The sequence below is a fragment of the Adiantum capillus-veneris genome, chromosome 15 (genome assembly GCF_014529385.1).
Source record: "Adiantum capillus-veneris isolate H3 chromosome 15, ASM1452938v2, whole genome shotgun sequence".
NCBI classification, from domain to species: domain Eukaryota; kingdom Viridiplantae; phylum Streptophyta; class Polypodiopsida; order Polypodiales; family Pteridaceae; genus Adiantum; species Adiantum capillus-veneris.
Genome location: NC_140945.1, coordinates 34,284,739 through 34,306,847, shown reverse-complemented (window position 1 = coordinate 34,306,847; position 22,109 = coordinate 34,284,739). Strand labels below are relative to the sequence as shown.

Genomic DNA, 22,109 nt, shown 5'->3' with positions numbered 1-22,109 from the left:
TCTACTCCAAGTCCTTGGAAGAGCATAAGCAACATCTCCAAGTAATTTTTCAAGCTTTTAGGGAGAACAAGCTTTTTATCAATCAAAAGAATAGTGAATTTTTCCCTTAAGAGATTCAACTATTAGGTCATATTATCTCTTAAGATGGTATTCGTATGGATCCATCAAAGAGGTAATGTCATAAAATCTAATATCTAACTAACCCAAATGATTATCTCATATTACACTGATCATTTAATGTGGGAGAATAAATGGGAACAAGGGTTAGAATATAGACATATGCTTATGGATCTATCTCAGCACGGGACCAAAGTCAATGGGTCCAAATGGGAGATGGTATGTCAAAGAGCAATGCTAGCTAATGGAGCTTGAAAGACCTTAGGGTTAGCTTCATTAAATACCTCCAAAGGTTAGTGTTAAAAGTCCTTAGACCTAGGACCTTAGGTTAAGTTAAGTTCATGTTTTACGTGTTAATAATTAAGGTGCTTGACATACTTGATAGCTAAGGTCCTTGGCCAAGCTGGCCATATGGTTGAGGTGTCCATGTCCAAGTCAAATTTTAGCTCTACAAAGAGAAGGGCAAGCCTACAAGCTAGGGATATGAGAGAGAGAGACAGAGCCCATGCTCATACTAAGCCTATGCATGTTGACTGAGGTGCTTGAGAAGCTTCCCCATGCTTGGAAGGTAAGGGCTTGAAGAGCTTAAGTCAAAAAGGGTCCCTACAAAGGAGGGGGAAAACCCCAAAGCTAGGGACTTTCTTGACTTGACCTTCCACTCACCCAAAGCTAGGGACTTTCTTGACTTGACCTTCCACTCACCCAAAGGGCACCCCTTCCTTAAGGGGCAAAAGGACACATATCAGGTTCTCCCTATCTTAGCCACATGGTGTGCTTGAATCCTTTGGCTAGGTTAAAGAGGTTTCCAATGAGCATTTATATTAATTAATCAATTATCTAGATATTATCAAGCCCTCTCTCTCAAAAGGATAAGGGGGACACATGTCCAAAGCCTACCCATGTTTCTTACAAGGTATGTGATTGGCCAAGCTTTAGGGGGTCCAATCAAATCTCATGATGATCTAGGAAGAGGGGTCGACCACGAGAAGCTAGGGCCTTGCTTGAGGGGCATACTCTCTCCCACACACTCACACACACTGGCATTGTGTGAAGTGCTAAGTGCAAGCACTTCATCTCCTTCTCCACGCTTGTTGAGAGGTGGAGAGCCTACATCAACACTCTTGGCTATGGAATTCAAATCCAACCAAGAGTCGTGCTTCAATGCTTAAGCTTTCCATCTTTTTCATCATCATTACTATGCTATTATGTTCTGCTAAGCAACAAGAGAGATGATAAGTGAGGAACTATTTCTTTCTCGTAAGATTGTTTCTTCTTCCTCTTCCCTACCCTCATTCCCGTCTAGCTCTCTACACCTTTGAAGGTGTTTGAGGTCTTGGGACTGAGGCTAGGGACAAGTTAATGCTTTCATTTAGTTAAGTTACGGGCATAATTGTGGTGCATGAAGCTCACTATCTTCATTGCACCATCAAGGTCTCAAGGAACACAAAGATTGTATTGTACCAAGTTTCTCTTTATGGGAGAAATTATAATACAAAATCCTTTTGGAGGGGGGACCAACTCCACATAAATCTGGTCCTCAATTCTCTCTCTTGCAAAGTATTATTCATGTCAAGTTAATTAAGTATAATGGTTATGTTGCTACCTCTAATCAAGTTCACACTCTATTTTCTCAAAGTATTCTCATAGAAAATGCTCACTACAATTTTCTTAATTCCGTTATTCTCAATGTTCATAGGCCATTTCCATTACATGGACATTATAATCTATTTTCTTATTTTGAAAGAAACCCAAAAAATGAGGTTATTACATATGGCTAACTAGGGTTACAGAGATGGGTTTCAACAACACAATAGCCGATCTTTCTCCTTCCTTGTACCCTCTTTCAGGTCCCTTTCTACTTACCTTCTATTCCCCTTTTTCTAACCGAGAATGGATTGCCCTTGCTCTTCGAGAGGACCTCCCCTTGAGGCAGGGGAATTTTCTATATTGAGTAAGAATGTTCCTCCTCTGGAATTGAATGCTTTGGCTGCTAACCTAAACCAACCCCTTTGTGCATGGTGAACATATTTTAATCATGAAGCTACGGCTTGCATCTTCTTTTCAAGCTAAGGACTATTTGAAATTCCGTTTTACAAGGAGGGGGATTAGAACCTACAGTTGTTCTATTAAGCAGATAAAGGAGGACCTTTTAGTAAAGTGTCATGTTTGGGTTGAATTCGTTGATCTACCCTCTTTTATATGGCCTTGCTTAAAGCAAATTGTTCAATCTCTAGGCAAGCCTCTCTATGTGCCTTCTATTTCATCTCCGAATGAGAATAGAGCCTGTGTTCTCTGAAAAATCGACCAAAAATTTAATGCTACCCTCCAATGAAATATGTTTGGAGTAGGGTAAATTGTAATTTACCTTTAATGGGATAAGCTTGTTGGAGCATGTTTTCACTCTGGGAAGCATGGGCAATTCTCCAAAAATTGCCCCGCTGTTCTTATTCCCTCCTCACCTGGTAGTAAATTGAGAGTAAATTGATGGTGCCTAGAGAGCAAATTTTTGGTCGGAAATCGGGTATGCACTCTATATATAATCAATCAAAAAATCATGTGGATGCTCCTATTCCCAACCACCCCTTTGCTCCTCCTCCAAGGGGAAAGGGCCCCTTAGCCACTAGTCCTAATCCTAGACAACCCATGACCTCTCATCAACCCTCCTCTTCGAGAGACCCCCCTAGAAATCAGGAGTCAGACCACATCGACAAAGGAAAGTGTGTGATTGATGCATAGGGGGCTCAACAAAAACTCACTAGGAAGGCCTTTAGGCAAAGAAAAGTGATGTTAACACACTGTATGCTTGATGCACGGCTAGCTACTAATGAACATGCCCCAAGGTTTACCTTTAAATCCAATTCTCATTTGCAATCTTGGCCTAGGTTGGACAAGATCTACTTTGTAAATCAAAATGGAGTTCCACCAGCTCAGGCTGACTGTTCAGTTATGAATGGTATTGTAATGTCGAATCATCATCCTCTTTACTTGAGATTGTAAATGCTGAATTCAAGCAGCTTACTAAAAAACATGTCAAACTTCCTTTGATGCTTATTAATGTTCATCCTATGTTTCAACTTGGGACACTTTTGCAATGATAGAAAACATCAAGAGTGTAGATGGCAATATTATGGATAAATGGATGGCTTTGTGTCGAGGCCTACAAGATTGAATCAAAAAGGGTGGGGAAACATGTAGCTTCCCAGGAAAGGAAAGAGGGTTAAATGCTCAACAATGTATTCATGTCATGGCTAGTAAAGCTCAAGCATCAGTTCTTTCTTTCTTGGATTTGTAGGACATTGCATATGCTAAGAACTTTCTCAGATCATATGAGCAAAGGCAATTTAGAAAGTACGGCATGCTGTGCAGAATTAGATTGGTTAATGTTCACGGTGCATCAAAGGGTTTCTTTAAAAAGCTGAAAACAAAACAAGATAGGGATGTAATGCACAAACTAGTATTGGAATATGGTGCTGTGATTACTGCCGGATAGGAGCTTGTGCAAACATGTGTGCCATTTATTGAGACAACACGTAATATTGACCCAACACTCCTTTGAAAGAAAGGAGGCTATTGAATTTGAATAGCATCGAAGAAAATCGCAATAATCTATGCTTGCATCTCTAAATGTGTGTGGTACTATGCAAGACATTGACATGGCCAAAAGAATTCACAACAATATTAATAGTCAAAGACTGTTGAGAAAAACATAGTGTTGGACATAGATGCCAAGTTATCGACTTTGTGAACGTCACTTCAGTTGAACCTTTTCTTAGAGAGTAATCACAGCTAAAATAAAAAGACCATCACAAAAATAGTGTGACCATAAAACCTGTCAGAAACACACTTAGTAGTCATCATCACCATAGCCACCATCATCACCTCCATCCTCACGGGCCTCTGCATAGCGCTCTGCATCCTCTTCCGCTTGTTCTTCAGCAGCCTCATCCTCTTTGTGGTCAATGTACTCGCCAAGAGCCAGTCCGCCGATGGCACCTGCGACGGCACCAATGGCAAGGCCGGTGCCGATTCCACCAAACTTACTACCTTCTTGCTGAGCTGGTGGAGTCTCCTGGTAGGCTGGGGGCTGAGACTGGCTGTAGAAACTATCATGGGGAGGGGCTCCATAGGGTTGAGGGGAGGCATAGGATTCATAAGGTTGAGCAGGGGCATATGATCCATAAGGCTGAGGGGGAGCCCCATATGGGGGTGGGCCACCATAAGGGTAAGATTGGGCTGGGTAGGGCTGTGCATAACGTTGGGTAGCGTAAGGGTGGTTGTAACCTGGATCTGCATTTTGCCCATATGGTGATGCCCCCGGCGGAGGCGCACCATACACCCCCCTCCTCTCTCTCAAACAAATTGCGAGTTCGAGCTTACCATGCGGTCGCCCTGACGGCCGCTTCAGCTTGACCGTGTAGTCCTGCGCACTGTCGTAGCCACCGGTGTCTACGACATCGAGGAGCGGAAGTGAGGCGCTGCCTACGATCACCTCTTCGTGGTAGACCTCAAGGATGAGGTGTGCATCTTCAAGCTTCTCCTTGGTGGCACAGAGAGTGAATTTATTGCCCCATGAGGGATCGGTGTCGCCGCTGGCATCAACCTCTGTGTTCATCTTGGTGGGCTCGGCACCACCGTCTTCGATCCATGCAACCGCGTATGCACAGAGGTCACCATGCTTCCAGTTTACATTTTTGAGGTCGCGGGCACTGGATATGGTGATCTCAACATCTACCAGAGGCGCCATGGAGAGGGGTGTGCAGCTCTGTGTGTGTGTGTGTGTGTGTGTGAGAGAGAGAGAGAGAGAGAGAGCAGCACAAGTAGCGTAACTGAAGACGCGTCAAGACGACTCAAAGACTCTGAAGTGTGTTGACCGTTTCCTTCGCCCACGGTTTCGGTTTTGGCTGGTTTTCCTCGCCAATCTGGTTTCCCGCAGCAGCGATGCCATGTTCACACCTGCGCAGAAGATTAATCTTAAGCTGGCGCAGCAAATGAGAGAAGGCAACGTGGACGGCTGCCCGTCCCATGTTCTCCATATCCAAAAAAATTTCTTCACATTGAAGACCCCGTCATGGGATCCATGGCAAGGGGGTGTGCGCGCAAAAAATGGCCGTCCGATTTTAAATGGACGTGTCCGAGTTTATATTTTGTGTCCGAGTTTACTTTTGCTTGCGTGAGTTCACCATACACGGTTTATTTTGCGCCTTGATGGCAATGAAATGCACGCGCCTGTTGCTGCGGGGTTAGCTCATCTCGTTGCCTTGGCCCAGGTTGTGGGTTCGAGTCGACGGTCGAGCGTTGACCCAACATTTTTGTTGGCCATCGATCACCCTCGAGATGTGCACGTGTCCCCTCTGCCGTCGATTCCATGATGGGGTCTTTATTGAAGACCCCGTGTTCTTTAGTCCCGTGGGTGGGCGAGAAGTTGGGAATGACCTTTTGCGGGCGATAATGGAACGTGGTTTGCCTAATAAAACTTTCTCTCCTACCTAGGGTGCATCTTTTTATAAACAAGGTGAAGAGACACTAAGGTCTCCTAAGCTAAGGGGGGATGAAGATTTATGGAGAGTAAATTTAAATGAGTGCTTACAATCACATGGAATGTTTGTTATGTTTTGATATAAAATTATATTATTCATTTACACATATATATTTATAAATGGTTTATAAAATAAAAAAAGTTTCACTTAAATAATAAGGTGAAAGATGCACATTGCACATTACCATTTAAAATAAAATAAAATAAAAATATATAATATATTATTTAGTGACTTTCTAAAAGAAGCTTTAGTGTTGAGTTGGGTTAGGTATACTTTCATTGTTTTCAATGCCAATTTGGAGACTTTCCTTAAATGTTATTCTCATTTTAAAATATTAAATGAATCTTTCTATTTCACCTTTAATTTCACATCCTTACACTTCTTTACTTCATTTACATTCTATTCTATTACAATGCTAAAGTGAAGCTTCACTTTACATAATTCTAGTAAATTCTATACATATACATACATACACACATACATAATTCTAGTAAATTATATACATATACATACACACACACACACATATACTAAATGAGTAAACCATGGTAAGGGAAAAAATTTGGTGAAATATGTAAGAACTTAGTTCAAAAATCTTGCAAATTCAAAAATTCGACTATTATTTCGGGTTTGCTTCTTTGCAAGGAAATAACTCAGCCCTTTATAAAAGAGATATTCCTGAACAATGGTTTACCTTATATAATTCTAGTTAAACTATACCTAATGAATTTTTTATTTTTTTTGCAAAACTCACAATTGTGAGTGGATAGTATTAAGAACGTCAGAAATATACACCAACCTAGAGTTCAGACTGAGCCTTGAGGGTCAAAGGATTACAAGTTTTCTGCTTGACAGAGAAACCACAACTACTCCTAGGCTTTACTTATTACAAGATGTCATCATGACATGTATTATTCTAGACTAGTCCTCTGAGGCTTGTTTGTCTCCGATCCTGTGGATTGTCACTTTGCTCTCTTGTATGATTTCACAAAAGCTTACCACCCCCACAGCCAGATCCCCCTCAAACACACGGCGGTCCCTTGCTTGCCAAATATGGTGAAAGAAGTAGTGCCTAATTATTTGAGTGCAGACAAGAAGAGCAGGACTTCCCAACATGTTACTACCAAAGAACAGATCAGTCTTGAAGAACTTAATTTGCCATGTCCTTTGAATTCACTTGCATGTTTTTCCAGCCATGCAATTGATTGCCTGGCATCCCATGAAAAGGTCGGCTAGGTCTTCACTAGCTATTCTGCACCCCGAGCAACAATCGGACCCGATTCCTCTTTCTTGTATCTTTACGCCCGTCGGCAGAGCACCCCACATCACTTTCCACAGAAATATCTTCATATATTGAGGCCACCTTGGCTTCCAAATGTTCTCCATGACTCCCTCCCACCGTTTTTTCGTCCAGTGCCTCTTCCATAATTTGTTGAGGGGGCTACAGTAATTAGCCTCGTGCATTAATGCATGGTAAATGCCTTTAGAATGTGGTTGAGTTCTCTTGATGAAAGAGAACTCAACCAATGATTTTATCATTTTCTTTTTGTTTTAGAAAGCCATCTTGACCCTTTCACTTGTTATATATCCTATATCATGAATAGTTTATATCATGAAGAAGAACTCAGAGGGCTTGTTTAGCTCTGTGAGTAAAGTTTCTTGAGTAAGGACTGGTGAAGTCTTCGATGTACAACACGTCTCCTCAAGGCTTGGTAACAGCTTGAGGCTCCCTTGTAAATTTTCTTCACATGTTTAATACACTACACTCATGATTGTGAGTTTGATAATAAAAAAAAGAAAAAATACCCCACTTCAATAATGAGGTGAAAAGTACACTTTGCATATTATCATTTGAAAATAAAATAAAATGGAAAAAATTAACTAAAAACAATAATTTAAAAAGACACATTGAAAAAGTAAAACAAAATAATATTTTAATGCTTTCAAAAAAAAAGATAGATTTAATAAGCATAAAGAGTAATAAAACAATTTAAAAATGAATCTTTTGTGAAGTCCTTAAGCTAAAGGACTCTATCAAGTTAGAATATAAAAACGAGTAGGTAGCCAAAACAACTTTTTTACAAACCATTAATTAATTAGTTTTGGGGGGGGGGGGGGGGGGGGGGGGGAAGAAAGGAAAAGGGAAGGGTGGGGAAAAAAAGCGAAAGGAGAAAGCGGGGGTAGGGGTAGGCTAGGGGGGGGGGGGGGGGGAGGGGGTTTATTTGTTTTTTTTAGTGCTTAAGGGAGCCATAAGGGCAACCAAGGCGAATAGCCTAGTGGTTAAGCTTGTCTTTTTAGTGTCTACATGCTGAGGTCAAATCCTAGGGATTAGGGGTGCTTTTGAAGCTAACTCGAGACGCTGAAGCATCTTGGGAAGATACTATGTATTGAAAAGTGAAAGTTGGAGCCAGTAGTAGGTTAGGTTCCATGTGCTTACACTTATTATTGAATCAATACTTTATTTCATGGATCTAACTTCTATGAATACAATCTTTACTCCTTTGTTCTCTAAAGTCTTTTTAGCATGCTGCCCTTTAAAAATAGCATTTGAAAGGAGACGAGTTCTTTCTATTCAAGACTTTTGAGTTTTTTTGAAGGGACACTTATCAAACACTCACTATAAGAGGTTATGTGCACTTGTGACGCTTTTAGCGATGGAAATACACTGGGTTTTTATACTCCTCGGTGTCGCTAAGACCGTCGCTAACAGCGTCGCTACGGGAACATCACTATATACGTCGCTATCTTCGTCGCATATAGCGGCGTTGATAGCGATGGTTGCAGACTTCCTATAGCGACGCTCACAGCGATGTTGTAGAGCCTTATATAGCGACGCCCGAGAGTAAAAAAATTTGGGTGGCAAAGCTAAATGCCCTGCCACCCATCAACCATATTGAATGTTTCAATAATAGAGTAAACCTAAATGAATCCAAGATAAGCCCAGATTCACCTTCGAAAGAAAGTGCAAGGTATAGACCCAAAGTAGTCACCAACAAGACAATATAACCATTAACTCCATCATACATAGTATTGTTTGCAGAATCAAGATACAAAACTGACAAAAGTAATTGGACGCAAGTAAATCAATGACAATTTTATACATCATATGCAAAATCACTTGATTGTTAAGCTTTGCAAATGTAATAGTTACAAGACAATTGTCATTATTGAGAAAATACATGGTTTTCCAACAGTTACAAAAAGACGTATACGTCATCTCAATATACAATCTATGACAAAAGGAAACTAATGCTATCTGGCTACGGCTATGGTTAGATTGACGTCGTCTAATTAGACGTCTCATCGCGTCCAAGCGGTGTATCTATCGAATTCTGCAAAAAAAAACAATAAAACATACTTTCTGTAAGTATAAACATATAATTACAAAACAATTTATTTTTTTAACTTATCATTGAAATACAACAAATGTAAAAGAGTAAAGTGAAATACTAACCATGCCGTCGCAAGAACTCAGAATGTCCATCAAGGCATTTAAGCCCTTTCTGTCTGCGTACTCGCGCTCGTACGCTGTGGAGTCATATCCTGTCATCGACCACTGTTCACAATATACAAAGAATCCATTATATTAGAATTTAAAAGTACAAGTAGACGTAACTATCAAATCTAAAGAGCAATGCAAAAGCACTTACAAAATCGGCATCAAATGATGCCTACCCGTAGCTCCCCAAGTGCTGCGAGCTCCCTTCCTCTACTTGCGCTTTGGCTACCTCCTTTTGTTGCTTCCACTTGTCAGGATTCTCGCGCATTGCTCGCTTCGCATTCTTCCAATCTTCTTTGGCCAGTCAATCTGGCCTATTCCACCCATGCTTTATTGCTTTTTGTACTTCAGAATGCTTGTGCTTGCAGTATTCGCGCATTCAAACCTTCATCAGGTCTTCATTAAAGCGCTCATGATGCCGCTGCTGATGTCGATCGAGTACGGTAAGCCCTCTCGCTTGTGATGCGTGAATCTGGGTGTCTTGGAAGGGATCTCTAGAGGCGTCTCAATGGGGGTACGGACGTCAGGTGTCTCCACTGGATTCTGGGCCCCGAAGCGAGGAGTGTCAACTAGGGTGACTCCCGGAGGAGTAGCTAGTGGCGTGTAGCCAGGAACGGCCGATAGCCGCACAAAACCTAGCGTAGATCCCGCGTAGATGGCGATGTCGTGGCTAGTGTGGGGGCGGACAAAGAAGGGGAAGGTAAGGAGTCTCGTCGGACATGAGGCGGTGTCGAGGCATCAGCGGCGACATCCCCATAGCAATCGTCGCTGCCACAACTAGAGCATTGGTGCCTAGACAAGTGCGAAGATCGTCTCTTCAACACCAAAGCTTCGGAGCGTACTAAATGCTCCATAATAGAGGGAGACGCTGAAGGAGTGGAACGACGTGATGGTGCTCCAGAGCGATGACGGTCCTCATACCACGTTCTCTACTGGGGTGACAAAGAATAAAGAAACTCATCATCATCCATACCTACATTAAACACACGAACATTTAATCTTAATATTGAATGGAGAATAAAACATGGACAAATTATAATCTATACTATAGATAGGGAGAGGGATTCGTGTAGAGAGAGAGAGAGAGAGAGAGAGAGAGAGGACTCATAAAGGGGGAGGGATTCCTGTGTAGATAGGTTCCTGTGAAGTTCTTGTGAATTTGTCTCCCATGTGCATTCTACGTATGTTGTAAAAGGATGAAACTCGTATTGCGATGGAGACTGAGGCTCGAATCGCAAAGGAGGTGATCCGTCTCTGCTCATAGATGTTTCCCGTGCCTCCACTAGATCTAGTGGAGGGATGGGGATCATCTATGAGCAGAGACGGGATCTAGTGGAGGGACGGGCAGCATCTATGAGCACAGACGAATCACCTCCTTCGCGATTGCAGCCTCAGTCTCCATCGCAATCCGAGCGCAGTGCTGCATCAGCATATCAGACTTTCACGACACATCGAGGAGTGTCCCTGCTTGTGAGAACATACCTGGAGTGGTAGCAATGACGATTAAACACAATTTAAATTTCTCAACTATAGCATATAGACAAGAATGGAGAAAAAGCCACATGAATACAATATATATTATAAAACGGAGCAAAATTGTTCAAATACAATGTTTATGGCTTTAAGAGGTATCTCTCTCATCCTCGCATAGCTCAGCATCACTCCCTATGTTTATATAGAGCTCTCCGTTGTGCGCTTTTCAATTGGTTTCCCAACCATCTTAAGCTCATGAATGTTGATAGGCTCTCCAGATCCGCTGGATAATGCATCGAGGGTCGTCTTTCTCGTCTCCACTCTATTCGTGCCCTTTGTGGCTCTTGCTTTGCATCCTCGTTTGTGAAATCCACTTTTGTATCACTGGATTGTGAAGCATGCAAAATCGGTTGATTTTAGCCTCTAGATCTTTCGTCATCTTCTTCTCAACACTTAGATTGCACATGACAATCCTAGATATGCGCTCATCATCTATGGTTTGCGAAAGCGTGTCCCGGGCTTTATCAAATCCGTCTAGCCACTCTCCAATGTAAACTAGGGACTTTAATACCAGCCAACCTTCTGCCATGCTACCCTCCGAACGTGCCTTCTGACGCACATATCCCTTAAGCGTTTTTATAAAACGTTCTATAAAGAACATCCATCTGGAATGTATTGTGCCAGCTATTTCCACCTCCTCAACTATGTGAACAAGAAGATGCACCTGAATGGTTAGCATGGTAGTAGAAAAGTGTTTCTCAAACATGCACACAACCTCCGCAGCGTTTAGTTTGGCGAATGGTATGGAGTCTACATTGATCTCCTTTTGTGAGATCCATTGCACCAACTTCACTAGTTTGTAGATTGTGTTACGGACGTCAGGACACAAACATCCCTCAATGGCCACCGATAAAATAAATTGCAAAACATGTCTAGCAATGATATTAAAGTCCACATACGAATTTGTTACACAATTCCCACTATGATATATTCCAGTCTAAACATACCTGACACATTTTATGCCATCCGTGTGACTTCAAACTGGTAAGCTTCTCTTATTTAGTGAAACACGTTCGGAGCGAGTGCATTACACCAGTGGGGGTCCGCACAGATCAAATGGTCTCTTTTACTTTGCGTCCTTGGGCTCTTGTCAAAATCTATGGCGCTTTAGGGAGTTTTATCAATCCATCGGATGCTGTCTGCGGCCAATATTGCTTTAGACGATCCACATTTCTAAGGTCAACCCTGGCTCCCAAAGTATCTTTCTTGCTGGTCAGATGGTCCCACATTAGATTACCCTCATTCTTGAATATGTACATTGGATCGAGCAAGTGATTGATCATGAGTCTGGGCCAATATGGTAACTCGTACCATAGAGAGAGTCTCTTCATCCCTAGGGACAAACCATCATCACACATCTCCTTCTACGCTAACCATGCTTGAGCAAACATCCTTGGTGGCTCTTCCCAAAAAGCAGTCACGTAACTCATGATTCTCTGGAAGATACGCTTGATGTCCTTCGTAGATTTGCTTCTTCAATGAGAGCACCCGACGTGCATTAAGTGTAGGTCCACATGTGACACATGCTCTGTATCTGCTTGTTTGTAGCCCTGCATGTATACACATGACAATAGATAAGCTTAAGAAAAACCAAGATTTAATTTACAGTGTTTGAGTTTGAGTGTAAATCACCTGAGCATTCTGTTAGTCAAGGATAGTCATCCATGGTCCACATTAGAATACCTCTGATCAAAGCATTCTGTCGACCTTTGTGTCGGCTCATATCCACCACTTCTATGCCAATCCACAATTGTTGTAGCTCTTCCAATAGTGGATGAAGATACACATCCATATTCTTCACTTTATACCGCCCCGGCACAATCAAGCTTAGCTACAGGTGCCCCTTCTTGGTAGTCAACCACGGGGGAATGTTGTAGTTGACGATGACAACGGGCCATACGCTGTAAGATGTTGATCTCTGACCAAATGGATTTACGCCATCCATAGCCACGCCTATGCGCAAATTTTGAGCTTCCCTGGCAAAATCCGGCCATGTATCGTCTATATGTTTCCAAGCTGCGCAATCTGCAGAAATCCGTAACACACCATCCGAAGATATATTCTCCTCGTGCCATGATGCTAGGGCGGCCATGGACTTACATTCGAAGAAATGTTTGATGCGAGGAAGAAGAGGAAAATGTCGCAAAACCTTTTGTGGAATTTTTGTTCCATGGAGATCTTCTCGATATCTCTCGGAATCACATTTCGGACACTTCTCCATGTCTATATATTCCCCTCTAAAAAGAATGCAGTCGTTAGGACAAGCATGAATCGAATTGTAATCCATCCCCAAGTTTTGCAAGATCTTTCTTGCTTCCTCTCTGGAATTTGGCATCGCATTATCAGCTGCAGTATGTGATCTTTGAGCAATCTACACAGTGAAAAAAATGCGGTACACTTGTGTAAGTAATCTATCAAATCATTATACATCTAGAGTTTTTTATTGCAGTAAACATGTTGGGATAGATCACCTGAAAAGTGTTGTGACTCTAGTGTCACTCCATCCAAACTTTGCATACCATTAGTACCTTCAATCTAAACACACGTGCTCCATCATACAATGGCGTATTGGCTTCACTTTTCATATCATCATAGATAAGCCTTTTCGAATCCATGATCGTCTCGATCATTTCATCGATCTCGGGCTCAAACATTGCCTCTTTAGGAATGTGGTCTGCATGATCATCCTCCCAGCTGTCAGAGGATACATCTTATGGCCTCACATATGTTGCTTGACCAAAGCGCCTGCGACGAACACGTCTATTGGATTTCAAGATTGCTGCCTGTTGGCCAGCGTCAAAGTCCGACGAGTTATAGTTGGCAACAACTCGATCTATAATAGATGGATCGAACTCGCCAAATTTGTGAACGTGCTGCAAAGAAACGCGTCTTGTCCATCACACATCATGCTTGTATTGATTACAAGGACATAAGATCCTTGTTGAGAGATAGGTGTTTCTGTTGGATGGCCCCACATCCTCGTCACTACTCATAATGAATGTAAAAACTTTATAACCTAGACATAAATTTAATCTTCTATTGGCATCATTCGTCTTCTCTCTCTCTCTCTCTCTCTCTCTCTCTCTCTCTCTCTCTCTCTCTCTCTCTCTCTCTCTCTCTCTCTCTCTCTCTCTCTTTGTTCACACTGTAAACTACCTCACATTCTCTAGTCATGTCTGAGCCCTGCACACCTCGCGAGGTTTAGAGGTGCACGGAGATTAGAACCATCGGTTTATAATCTTGTCTTTATTGGTCAATGCCTGTATTTGTGGGTACCAGAAATCTACACACCCACGTCTACACGATAGTGCATGTAGTGGATAAAACCCCTTTGCCTCTTCTCTAGCTGTAGCAATTCACAACATCTTAACATCTCTTCAAAGCAGATCCTTGTTCGAGGGATTACTTCGCACATTACATGTTGGCCTCCAATCTGAGTATCATGCCGTTGAAAGCTTTCCAACTCGAGGTCACATCCGTAGAGAGGAAGAGAGGGATCACCGTTCGCCTAACTCTAATTTTTTTCGTAATCCCGAAGGTAGACTTTAATATAAAAACTAAATCCAAAATCTAATTTTAAATCTAACCTAATTGAACATATGGTGATTCTGAGCTAATTGAACATGGTTAATGGGTGAGTTAATAGGTACTAGATTTTGATGGGGATGATGGGAATATACATATTGTTGTGTAACTAGTGTTTTCTTTTTGGGCAAAGCCTTCATTAACATGTCCTAAAATCTAACCTAAATCTAATCTAATCTAACATAAATCTAAATCTAATCTAATCTAACATAAATCTAAATCTAATCTAATCGATCTTAAACTCAACATAAACCTAAATCTAATCTAATTTTAAATCTAACCTAAACCTAAATGTAATCTAAGTTAAATCTAAATCTAATCTAATCTTAAATCTAGATCTAATCTAATTTTAAACTCAACATAAACCTAAATCTAATCCAATCTTAAATCCTAAATCTAAATGTAATCCAACTTAAATCTAACATAGCTAATCTTAAATCTTGTCCTAATTTTAAATCTAACGTAAATCTAAATCTAATTTAATCTTAAACTTAACATAAACATAAATCTAACCTAAACCTAAATGTAATTTAACTTAATCTTAAATCTAATTTAAATCTTAACCTAATCTTAAATCTAACCAAATTTTAAATCTGGCATAGATTTTAAAAGTAAGTTAAATGTATAATCTAACTTAATCTAGATCTTTATCTAACCTAATTTTAATTAAATGTAATTTTAAATATAACCTAACCCTAAATCTTAATATAACATTTCATTTCATATTTTCTCTAATTTTTTATCTATCTCTCTCTCTCTCTCTTTGTTTTCTCCCCTTACCTCTCTCTTTCCGTCTTCTCCCCCTCTCTTTCTCTTTGGTTTCTCTCTCTCTCTCTCTCTCTCTCTCTATCAATGTGTGTGTGTGTTTTGTTTATGCATGTGTGTACTCTCTCTCTTTCTCTCTCTCTCTCTCTCTCTCTCTCTCTCTCTCTCTCTCAAAGACACAATGTGTGTGTGTGTGTGGAGAAGAAAGAGAGAGAAAGAGGGAAAGCGTGGGTTACCTCTTTCACTTGAGCATCGAAACTCAGATCTGAGATCTAAGTTTCTGACGCTCTCGGTTTATTTTTCACCCTTGTCGGCGTCGCTATGGGCGTCGCTATGTAACAAATAAATTAAGAGCAAGTTCCTAATGAGCATAGAAGAGTGCTTGGTTGGAGATAGAAACGTTAGCATAACACCTAATTAGTTTGGCATAACAATACTTGAAAGAGGGAGAGAAATATAACAATTGAAAACTATTGAGGACAAGATTTACATGGACCGGTCTCCCCTCCATTAGGCATTTGTATTATATCTTCTCTCATTAAGAGAGACTTTGTACAATAAAACTTTTTGTGTTCCTTGGTAAAAACTCGTTGGTGCAATGAAGATGGAAGCTTCATGAACCAAACTTACACGTGATAATACATAACATCAATTCCCTCGGGTCTCAGACCCAAGACCTCACACACCTTCGAAGATGGTTAGAGTTAGCAGGGTATGAGACTAGATGTAGAGGAAGAAGAAGTATTTCCTCACTTAATTACTCTTATAGCTTAGCTTAGCTTAGTAATTAAATAATAGAGGAGAGAAGCATGGCATTGAAGCTTGGCTCTTAGTTGGATGTGCATTCCATATCCAAGAGTTGTTAGTGTAGGTCTCCATTATCAAAACTTGGAGAAGAATATGAGCTTTCCATTAAAGCTTGGAGAAGGAGATGACTTTCTTTCTCTACACATGAGTTGTGTGAGTGTGTGTGTATAATTGTGTCAGGCAAAAGTGAGGCTTCTCTCTCTTCTTGGGCGACCCCTTCTCCAACTTACTCTTGGTAGCATCCTATTGGCCCTTGAAAAGCCTAGCCAATAGCATTTGAGAAAGCTTTTTACTCATGTTGGCTCCCTATTGGCCCTTCAAAAGCTTAGCCAATAGCATTTGAGATGCCAAGTCAAGAGCCTTGTCACAAGTGTCCACCCTTTTCCCCTTTTTGTAAAAGCTTAGATAATTAATTTAATTTTCTAAATTCTTATCGTACCTTTTAGTCTTTTGGCCAATAAGAATTAAGGAAATTTGTGGGTTGCTTATTTCTCACTGGACCTTTTGACTGTCCAATATTCTTTCTGGGAGATTAATTCTCATTGGTTCTTTTATCAAGCATTTCTAAAATAAGAAATTGAATTTACACTAGCTCAATCCTCATTGGTCCACCTCTTTGTCTGCAATAGGATTCATGAAAAATTGGGGGATTCCTTGCATGCCTGACACGTGTCCTATTTGCTTTTAGGTGTAAAGGTAAGCTTGTGTGTGTGTGTTCTCTCTCATCCCAGCTCGCCTACTGTTGTGTGTCATCCCAGCATGCCTGACATGTGTCCTATTTGCTTTTAGGTGTAAAGGTAAGCTTGTGTGTGTGTGTGTGTTCTCTCTCATCCCAGCTCGCCCACTGTTGTAGCCACCTTGTTAACTTTAGCATTCAACACTTTAGTCACTAAGAGAAGTTCTCATGGCCTAGGGATTTTAGAGTAAAAATTTAGATCTTTGCCCTATGGAAGTCTCAATAAAGTTAAACCTAAAGGTCTATTAAACCCATTGATGTACTTTGCTCTTTAGTAGACCATCCCCATATGAATCCCCAATTCCCGTCTTTTGGATCCCCTGTTGAGACCAGTCTAGCAGCCTTTCTAATATCCAACCTTTGCTCCCCCTTGGTATTTTCTTATATTAAACGATTAGTTTAATATGAGAAAATCATTTGGGAAAAGTAGATATTAGGTTTTTATGACATTACCTCTCTCTTGATATCATAGTCGTCCTCGACTATGAGGTGGAGAAGATAAAGCCTAATCATTAGTCCGTTTGCTAGCGGGTAGAGGATCCCTATTTTACCCTTCAACATCATTCTAGAATGGATGACTAATCCATTTGGTGCTTGAGAGACTTAGTTGTCACAAGCACGTCTGCTCATTAGTTCGTATCAATCTTCCATAGTAGAGTGACAAGCTCTACTTGGTTTGGGAGACGTCGTCACCCCACAAACATGATCTTAAGCATGCATACTTCTTAACATTTGTGCACAATAAAGAAAAAGAGAGTCTTATAAGACAAAAACATTGATCATTTAAAACATATTTACATTTGCTTACTCTAGGGAATCATTGTAAGCATTGACAAGGTTTAGTTTATCCTTTAATTGTATGCCTTGCATCCATCTAGCATCTTCAAAAGGATAATTCTTAAAGCTAATAAGATACTATCGGATAATCTTACCGCCTCTCAATACCTTTTCTTTGTGTCAGAAAATGGACTTAGGCTGCAGTACCTCTTCTTGGTCTTCAATCTCTAGTAGGTCTTCTATGGTTGCTTCTTGGGGTGGCTCTCCTTGGTAAGGCTTTAACAGGCTCACATGGAAAGAATTGTGTATGAGCTAGTGGTTGGGCAACTTGGGCTGATAAGCCGTCTCATTGATTGGATTAAGAATCTAAAAGGGGCCATAGTACCTTTTTGCTAGTTTAGCATAGTACTTTTGGTGTCCCATAGGATTCTTGCCCGTCATGTGCCTTAACCGAGCCTTGGGAAATTTAAGCAAGACCCAATCATTTTCTTTAAAGGTCAGGGCTCTTCTGTGCTTGTTAGCAGCAACCTTTTTCCTTTGCTGTGAGATGGATATAGCACCTTTAATCTTTTTAGAAAGATTCTTGTAGGTCGCGCTTATATTCATCTGCAGCAAAGATCTTCCCATGTACCTCTCGGGGCGGTCACTTTTTAGAATGTGTATGATATCACGTGAGTTAACCGGAGAGGATTATTAAAAGACCAAAATGTATAAAAATGTATACATACAGAGGGGGGTGGGGTTTTTTTAAATAGGCTCACAGTGTAAGTATAGTATGTATATTGGGGTATTATTAATTAACTCTTGAACGCACGTGGTATATGAGTCTTTTGATAAGTGACTGCCCCAGGATGTACCTTAAGTAACAGGGGACTTTTTGATCTTCCCTCAATGCCCTCAAAAGGTGTTTTTCCCATGGATGTATGCATTGTGTTATTGTAAGCATACTCCATTAAAGGTAAGTACTTCTCCCATTGCGACCTTTGATCTACTTTAGTGACATAAGCTTTTAGTAGATCAAGAATTGTTAGGTTAGCTATCTCACTTTGGCCATCCGTTTGCGGGTGATAGGTCAAAGAGAGATTTAGCATTGTGCCTGAATTCTCAAAGAGATCCTTCCAAAAATTTCTGGTCATTATAGGATCTCTGTCCAACACTATTGACATTGGCACGACGTGGTACTTAAAGATTTGTGATATAAAGTGTCATAATAATCAATATCTAATTCTCCTAAATGATTTTCTCATATTAAACTGATCATTTAATGTGGGGAAGTGCCAAGGGAGAAAAAGCTAGAATATTGGTTTAGTTAGCAGACCGGCCACAGTAGGGATCCAAAGGAGGGAAAATAGGGATCCAAAGGGGGGGCCATCTGCAAAAGAGCCATGTGAAACAATGGGCCAAAAAGACCCTAAGGTTCAGCCCATTAAGACTTCCAAAATGCTAAGGTTCCAAAATTCAAAGGTTGTGTCCAAAGGTTAACCCTAGGGAAAATTGGATGCTTAGTGTGAGCTCAAAAAGTCTTTGCATATCCCTACATGGGAGGGGGCGAGCCCCAAAGCTAGGGGATGAGAGAGAAAGCTACACACACACACACAGGCTCCCTTTACACAAAGGGAATGAGGGACACATGTCAGCTCCCTAGGCCAGATGCCCACAAGGTGTGCCCAATTCCTATTGGAAGACCCTTGAAGTGGACCAATGAGAATTAAGCTAGAGTAAATCTAGTTTAATTAATTTAAAAACATTTAATAAAAGAAACCAATAAGAATTAAGTGTCCTAAAAGACTATTGGGCAGTCTCCCAAGGGGTCCAATGAGCATTCAGGAGCCCCATGGCTTGCCTGATTCCTATTGGCCAGGAGGCAAAGGGGTCCAATGAGAGTTTAGTTTAATTATTTAATTATCTAAAGCTCTCACAAAAGGGGAAAGGGGGACACATGTCAGAAGGCTATCACTTATGCTGCTTAATCCCTATTGGCTTGACCTGGGGAGGTCCAATGAGGCAAAAGCCAGCCTAACTTAGCAGCTAGGGCTCGCCCAAGAGAGAGAGGGGGCTGATTTTTGCTTGGCATTGACACACAACACTCTCACACTTGACCATGTGTGAAGGAAAAATATTCTATCTCCTCCCAAGCTTTAATGGAGAGCTCATCACCTACTCCAAGCTTGTGAGATAGAAGCCTACATCAACACTCTCTTGGCATGTGGATGCAAATCCAACCAAGAGCCAAGCTTCAATGCATGCTCATCTTCTCTACCAAGCTAATTACTAAGCTAAGCTATGCTAATATGAGTGATTATGTGAGGAGATGTACTTCTTTCTCGTAAGATACTTCTTTTTCCTCTCAATCTACTCTCATACCCTGCTAGCTCTCACCATCTTCGAAGGTGTGTGAGGTCTTGGGTCTGAGAACGGGGATAATTCAAGTTGTGTTTGATTAAGTATTTTACTTGGTGTATGAAGCTTCCATCTTCATTGCACTAGCTAGTCTTGAAGGAACACAAAGAATTGTATTGTACAATGTCTCTCTTGATGGGAGAAACCATAATACAAAGCCTTTTGGAGGGGGGACCGGCTCCATGCAAATCCGGTCCTCAACTGTTGTCAATAGCTTAATTGCTCTCTCTTTTGAAAGTATTGTCGATGCTATCTAACTAGGTGTTATGCTTTTTGTTGCTCTCTCCACCCAAGCACTCTTGTAATTCTCATTAGGAATCAACTCTAATGAAATGCCCACTATGTTCATGCTAAATTCCGCTACACAAAAGATTTTAGGCCATTAAATGTTACATTGGTATCAGAGCTCAAGGTTTCTCTTTTCTTGCTCAAGAAGGGAGGTCCTCAAGCTAGCTACAAATGGTTGGTATTATTAATTGCCTGTGAGTAAGTAGAATAGGGATTTTTCAGCCTTGCAGTGCGCCTGCCTTTGTGCAGTTAACGGGGCATCACCGTCGAGAGCTATGGTCTTAATAGTGGAGTCCTACGGGGCTTGCCTACGGCTTAACCACTATTGAGCTATTAGAAGCTTGACAGGAGCCGGTGCTGTTTTGGTGTCGAAAGACCCTCTCTTCTATTCCTTGCAATTAATGGTATTCGAGCCGCGGGTACAGTAGCTTGAGTGCTTTTTCTAAAGGGGTAAAGAGGAGTAGCAACTAGGGCTTGAAGTGCCAAAGTACACCTAAAAAGTTTACACCTAAAAGTTGTTAGAATGGCTGACAATATTAAAGAGAGTGAAATTAATGTTGATAACTTTGATTTTGCTCATGAGCAAGCTACTAATGATGCTTCAATGCTTGTTAATTATCTTGTTTCTAGGCTTCAACAAGCCATGGGCAATCCATCTCTCCAAAGTGAAGTGCAACGGCAACTCCGTGCTCACGGGATTCTCCAAGCTCATCACCATGACGAGAGAACACCTAGGAAGCCTCCTGTGAGACTACCAAAAGAGGTCTCTCTCCGATTCGGGAAGAAGAAGAGAATCCATATGAAGGGCTCAAGAACTTACTTCTTGATGATGCATCTCCTTCCCAAAGGAGAACTCAAGAGCCCCCACCGAAGGAAAGAGAAAGAAGCGAGTCTCCCGCCACCTCGGCGGAGATGGCTCCACGAAGACGGCGGGCTAAACGCTCTCCATCACCACCAAAGCGGAGAAGACCATCACACTATTCTCCACGCCATAATTCAAAGAGGGATGATAAAAAGCAAGAGAAGAAAAAGGCGAGAAAGAGGACACCCTCTTCTCCATCTTCTTCATCCTCTTCCTCTCATGAAAGCTATGGTGAAGACGACAAAGATCAAGACAAGAAAAAGGCGAGAAAGAGGTCACCCTCTTCTCCACCTTCTTCAAATTCTTCATCTTCTGAAGAAAGTGATGGTGCAACTTTTGAACCATCAAAAAGAAGAGGCCATAGAAAATCCTATGCCGCATGGAAGAGGTCGTCCAAGCTGAAGAAATTCAAAGAGGGAGGGAAGAGCATCTCTTTCCTTACCTATGATGGCACCTTCGGTGCTACAGACAAGGTTTTGGCCTTTATCCAGCAATTCGATGCGGCGTTTGGAGATGAGGGCTTCACGGAGTCCTCTAAGCTACGCCATGTAGCTATGCACTTTCAAAAGTCCGCCAGACAATGGTGGTCTAGCCTACGAGCCAACGGTGAAGCTCCACGAACATGGAAGGCTTTAAGAGCTTCCATTATGAAGCAGTTTTTGGCCACCGATGCCAAAGACAAAGTACTCACCGAATGGCGAAGCTTAAAGCTCTCTCCCAATGAATCCATCCACAAATATGTAGACAAGTTTTGGGACCTACAACTCAAAGCCACTGTCTTCAAAAAGTTGGATTTTGGAGAGCAAAAGCAACAATTTTGTGCGGGCTTAACCGAAGAAATGGCGGAGTATGTCAACTCCCAAAGGCCACGTACCATATCGGCGGTAATACACCATACTATGGTGGCCTCGCGAATCAATTTCCAAACGGGGGGTAAAAGAAATAATAAGCCCCCGGAAAACAAAGGTTCCAATGAGCCTAAGGGGAAGGACAATGTCCAAAAGTCTCCTAAGGGCAATTCCAACAAAGCTAACGAGAAGGGAGTTTACAAAGGAAAGAATAAACTCTCTCCTGAAGAGCTTGAGCGTTATCGTAAAGATAACCGGTGTTTCAAGTGCGGCGAACAAGGGCATGCGTACCGCGCTTGTCCCCAAAAGAACAACCGCCAAGATCCTCCTAGAGCTTCTTTGGTTGAAATCCAAG

At 41.4% G+C, this 22,109-nt stretch overlaps 2 protein-coding genes across 2 annotated transcripts in view; both read right to left on the bottom strand.

Moving 5' to 3' along the window:
• Window positions 1-3,771: 3,771 nt before the first annotated feature.
• LOC147440508 (protein SRC2-like) lies at window positions 3,772-5,044 on the bottom strand. Its single transcript, XM_086530223.1, has one exon. The coding sequence runs from the start codon at window positions 4,859-4,861 to the stop codon at window positions 3,962-3,964; it is 900 nt and encodes a 299-aa protein (XP_086386349.1). The 5' UTR covers window positions 4,862-5,044; the 3' UTR covers window positions 3,772-3,961.
• A 3,709-nt stretch (window positions 5,045-8,753) lies between these two features.
• LOC147440507 (uncharacterized) overlaps window positions 8,754-22,109 on the bottom strand; it is a 28,487-nt gene continuing 15,131 nt past the window's right edge. Inside the window, 2 exon segments of the mRNA XM_086483529.1 lie at window positions 8,754-8,986; window positions 9,109-9,210. Of these exon segments, the coding sequence (XP_086339655.1) occupies window positions 8,942-8,986; window positions 9,109-9,210 (147 nt within the window). The 3' untranslated portion in view covers window positions 8,754-8,941.

Bases quoted from the DNA above. Each gene is read 5' to 3' on its own strand.
- LOC147440508 (XM_086530223.1), bottom strand. From the start codon at position 4,861: ATGGCGCCTCTGGTAGATGTTGAGATCACCATATCCAGTGCCCGCGAC.